Raw genomic sequence first — 4,283 nt, 5'->3', positions numbered from 1 at the left:
AGGTGTATGTTTGGTGACTTGTGACTGTTTGGTGACTGTTTAGTGACTGTTTGACTGTAGGTGTATGTTTGGTGACTGGTGACTTTTTGGTGACTGTTAGTGACTGTTTGCCTATCCAATGGCCGACTGTTTAACAGGATGTTCTGAGATGTTTATACTCTATGTTTATATATTTTTTCCCCCTCTGCATCATGATGAGAAGTTTCAAAACTAGGAAACTAAAGTTGAGAATTTTGGACTGGTTCTCTGCTGGGCTGCCTTTCTACCAAAGCCTTACAGTCAAAAACAGGCCTGAAAACCAGTCTGGAGCCACCAGTTTCCTACAGAAACCAAAAAGCCAATGAAGAGAAGCTAAGATCTGTGTTTCTAGTTTTCTTAGGAAAGCAAGCAGTTGTTCATGTTGTCTGTCTTCCTGTCCAGGTTCGGGTCGGTGGCCTGTGGTGTTGGACAGGAGCTCTATGTGTTCGGCGGTGTCAGAAGCCAGGAGAGCGAGAACCCCACGCAAAGACAGATGATGACCTGCAAGTCTGAGTTCTACCATGATGAGATGAGAAGGTCCGACTTTGAATATTTCAGCCAACTTCTGTTTGATGTGTTTCTATCAGCTCTAACAGGGGGACCCTGAAACCTGGACGGAGGACTGGTTACTGGTTTAAGTGGTCTAAACCATCCATCCATCTTCTCGTGCTTCCTATCATCAGCAGTCTGGGAGAAAGGCAGGGTCCATCCTGGACAGGTTACGGTCCACCGCAGAGACACACTCCCAACCCTAAGGACAATCTAATAAACCTAGCAGTCATGTTTTTGGATTGTGGGAGGAAGCTGGAGTACCGGGAGATAACCCGCGCACGAAAACTCCATGCAGAAAGCCAGGAATGGGCAGTGCTACAAACTGAGCCGCCGTGCAGCCCTGGTCTGAACCGTTTTGTTGAATCATTCCAGTTAGAAAGCAGATGTTGGGGGGGGGTCTTGATTCAGGGGATCAAACTCAGGTCAGGTAGCAACCCTACCTGACCTGAGTTGTTCCATCTCCTTGCAGTCTCAGTCAAAGGACTGGATCTCCTCCTCATGTACTGAAGCTCTCCAGAGTTCTGATATTGACCTTTAGTCCCTTTAGTTCTTCTTGCTGTTGGCCCTCTGCTGAACATACCCAGAAGATTTTAATGTTAAAGTAAAGGGCATCAATAAAAGCAGTTTAAGTCGTCCCTGCTAGCGCGATTCAAGGAGACGAGTCAAAAGGTTGTGAACAGGTTAAAGGTTAATGAACAGAAGAGACTTTGGTGGTTTCTCCAAGTTGTAGGTCTTGAACCAAAGGCCAGGGATTGATCAGTCTGCTGTGAAGGTTGATGAACAGTCAGCTGCTGGATCCACATTTGGGTCAGAATAAGGTTTTACTTCGAATCCAGTTTCTTCTATCGACTCTGATCAAACTAATTCTTTACATTTTTATCTGTTTTGTATTAAACTGTTTAAATTGATACCATTCTCTGAGGTCGATGCCACCTCCTTGTATTTGAGGAAACGGACCCTGGGAAGCCTTTAAGGCCTGTAACGCTGCGTTGATAATGGGTTCATGGTAAATGGTCTGAACCTGCTACATTCAGCCATTCACTGTCTCTCAGAAACCAGGCGTCACTTCTGATGTTTGTGTTTGCATTCTGAAGTCATGAGGTTCTGTGCTTCAGGTGGATGTTCCTAGATGACCAGAGTCTGTGCATCCAAGCCAGCTCATCTTTTGTCTACGGGGCCGTTCCCATCGGAGCCAGCATCTACGTAGTGGGGGACCTGGACACGGGTGGGTAAAAGGACAGCCCACGGTTCTCCACGGCCGTCCTGGATGGTGGCCTCCTTAACCCAGGCTTTGCTGTGTTTGCAGGGACGAGCTTTGACTACATCCGAGAGTTTCGCCGCAGCACGGGGACGTGGCACCGAACCACACCCATGTTTGGCTCCGACCTCTCCAAAACAGTCTGCGCCAGCCTACGCATCGCCAACTGTCGCCTGTTTCGCCTCCAGCTGACCCAGGGAATGTTCGCCATCAGGCTGTGAGCGACGGCTGCCCCCTGGGGCATACTGGGAACTCTTCATGTCAGATGTCGGGGATCTTTACTGTTTGACTTGAAAGGACAAAAACTCATCACGTTCACTGTAAAGCTGTAAAGTTTTTGTAGGAATTTATTAAATATTTTCTGTTTAACTTGGATTTTATCTTCCTGCGATGTTTTAAAAGTCATTCCTCATTTCTGATGTTTACTGATAGTTTGGGGGGGGGTTTAAACACTAATATTTAAGAAATATTGATTTAGATCCAGATTAACAGCTGGTAATCTCAGTAATCTGAAAGATTTCAAATAAAAAGATTTACACTAAATGTTGACATTTGTTCTGTTTGTGACTCATTTCATGGCCGCATCAAAAGCTGAGATTTAATGTTTGCCTTTTTTTAATAGAAAAGCTTTCACTGCAGCTTCTCCCCAAATCGCCATCAGGACTCACATGTTGCTATAGTGATTCCTGCCTTTTCCTTGGCAGCAGCATCCAACATGCTTTTCTGGTCAAATTTAAGCCCAAAACCTGCGTTCAGGCTGGACCCGAGTGTCTGGACCTCCAGCTGGATCAGTTTTAAATGATTGAAGCCAGATCAGAACATATGGAGATGAAACCGCTGACAGAAATCCAAACTGTTAAACATTCCTCCAAGTTTATTCAGCCTGGTCTGTTCTTAACTCTGTTTTATTCATTTTAGGTGTTTTTATTCTGTGCCTGAATCTATTGACGTTTTTTTCTTCCTGCCCTGAAATCGGATGCTTATTTTAAATAAATAGAATTTTAACAAATCTAAAAGATTGAGTTCTTATTTCATTTCTTGACAGGGCAGCAGATAGTTTTCTTTAGCTGCTTCCTTTGGATGAAGGCCGCTGTTCTTACAGAGAACCTGTCTGGGTGGTTCTGTGGCCCTAAAGATGGAGTAGGTGGAGTGTGACGGCCTTAGATGAGGGTTTCTCAGTCACCCACATGTTTGCTTAACCAAGTTTGGAGAATCTAACTCACGAGTGTGGATGAGCAATCGTAGCGCTACCCCAGGCCACATAGTCTAGATGTTTGTTCAGTAACACGAGGGAAACTGGTTTCCGTGTTTTGAACATTTAATGGTGTGATGAAGCAACTTCTCCCTCATCCAGACGTTTACAGTAAATACTGTTCTGCATTGTTGTCTAAACAGCGGTTAGCTGACTGGCAGCCTGTCAGTCTAGGAGGAAGCCAGCCTCAGTTTATCCTGTGGAGGAAGTTTCGTCACAAGATGCTTGAGTGTTTGAGAAACTTTAATTTGGTTTCACTTTGTTTTCCATCCAGCGTCCAGTCTGATTTTGATGTTCCGAGAACCTCCACTGCTAAACTGGACCATCACTAGTATCTGGCTTTCGCAGTAGAGCTAAAGAACAGCATTGGGCATGAGATGAGGGGGCTCAGCCCTGAAAGATGCCGGTGCAGACCCATCAGAAAGTTCTGAAACTTTGCTGTGACCTGATGGGTCTCTGATAGAAACAGGAAACTGCCTCCATAAAAGCCAGTTTAGATCCAGGTGCCTCAATAAAGATGGAGATCCTTCACAGAACTTTCAGTCTAGGTGTCGAGTTTTAAATTCGCCACCAACCTCTGTCCCAGACTCAGGCCCGTTTCACAGAACCTGAATTCAGAGTCACAGATGAAGCCAGACTTGATCCAGCCTGATCAGTGAATCCTGCCTGAACAAAGCCAGGCTTCCAGGTTAGAACCAGGTCTAGACCACTCCTGACTAAGTGTCCAAACATTACATGATTGAAGATTTTAAGAGTCACTCCCCCAGTGAAAGCCAATATGGTGGCATGTGCTGATCTGAGTTTATAGCTCTGCATGATTTTGTTCTAGCATTTAGTGGTCAAATTCTTCACATCAAACTCTGGGGACTTTATTAAAGTCAGAAACCTGCAACAGCAGATCTACTTTATCCTTCTTCACTGCAGAATAGAGAGCCATTTTAGAGGACAGCCAGAAATATGTCTTCAGATAAATTCTGAGGCCAACAGACTGGATGTGTTGAAGGGATGCATAGCAGCCATCTTTGAACAGTAGATGCTACCACAGTAACCCATGCTGTCAGAGCTCCTCGGCTAATTTAGCACCATGGTTTCACCTTTTAAAGACAATGATTGGAAACACCACTTCAACTACGCAGATAAAAATTAGAGACACGGTTTTCAAAGAAAGATCAATTTAATGGAACACAGGAATGCATGGCCTAG

The 4,283-nt window shown here is 44.9% G+C and overlaps 1 protein-coding gene across 1 annotated transcript in view; it reads left to right on the top strand.

Annotated features, from left to right (window-relative positions):
* Window positions 1–2,203, top strand: part of gan (gigaxonin) — a 16,551-nt gene extending 14,348 nt beyond the window's left edge. Inside the window, exons 11-13 of the mRNA XM_015388931.1 lie at window positions 421–555; window positions 1,686–1,795; window positions 1,877–2,203. Coding sequence (XP_015244417.1) covers window positions 421–555; window positions 1,686–1,795; window positions 1,877–2,049 — 418 coding nt within the window. The 3' untranslated portion in view covers window positions 2,050–2,203. The remainder of the gene's footprint in view (window positions 1–420; window positions 556–1,685; window positions 1,796–1,876) is intronic.
* Window positions 2,204–4,283: the final 2,080 nt, after the last annotated feature.

The sequence above is a fragment of the Cyprinodon variegatus genome, unplaced genomic scaffold (genome assembly GCF_000732505.1).
Source record: "Cyprinodon variegatus isolate N-32 unplaced genomic scaffold, C_variegatus-1.0 Scaffold442, whole genome shotgun sequence".
NCBI classification, from domain to species: domain Eukaryota; kingdom Metazoa; phylum Chordata; class Actinopteri; order Cyprinodontiformes; family Cyprinodontidae; genus Cyprinodon; species Cyprinodon variegatus.
The sequence above is the reverse complement of the archived record's forward strand: the minus strand, read 5'-3'. Positions and strand labels throughout refer to the sequence as shown.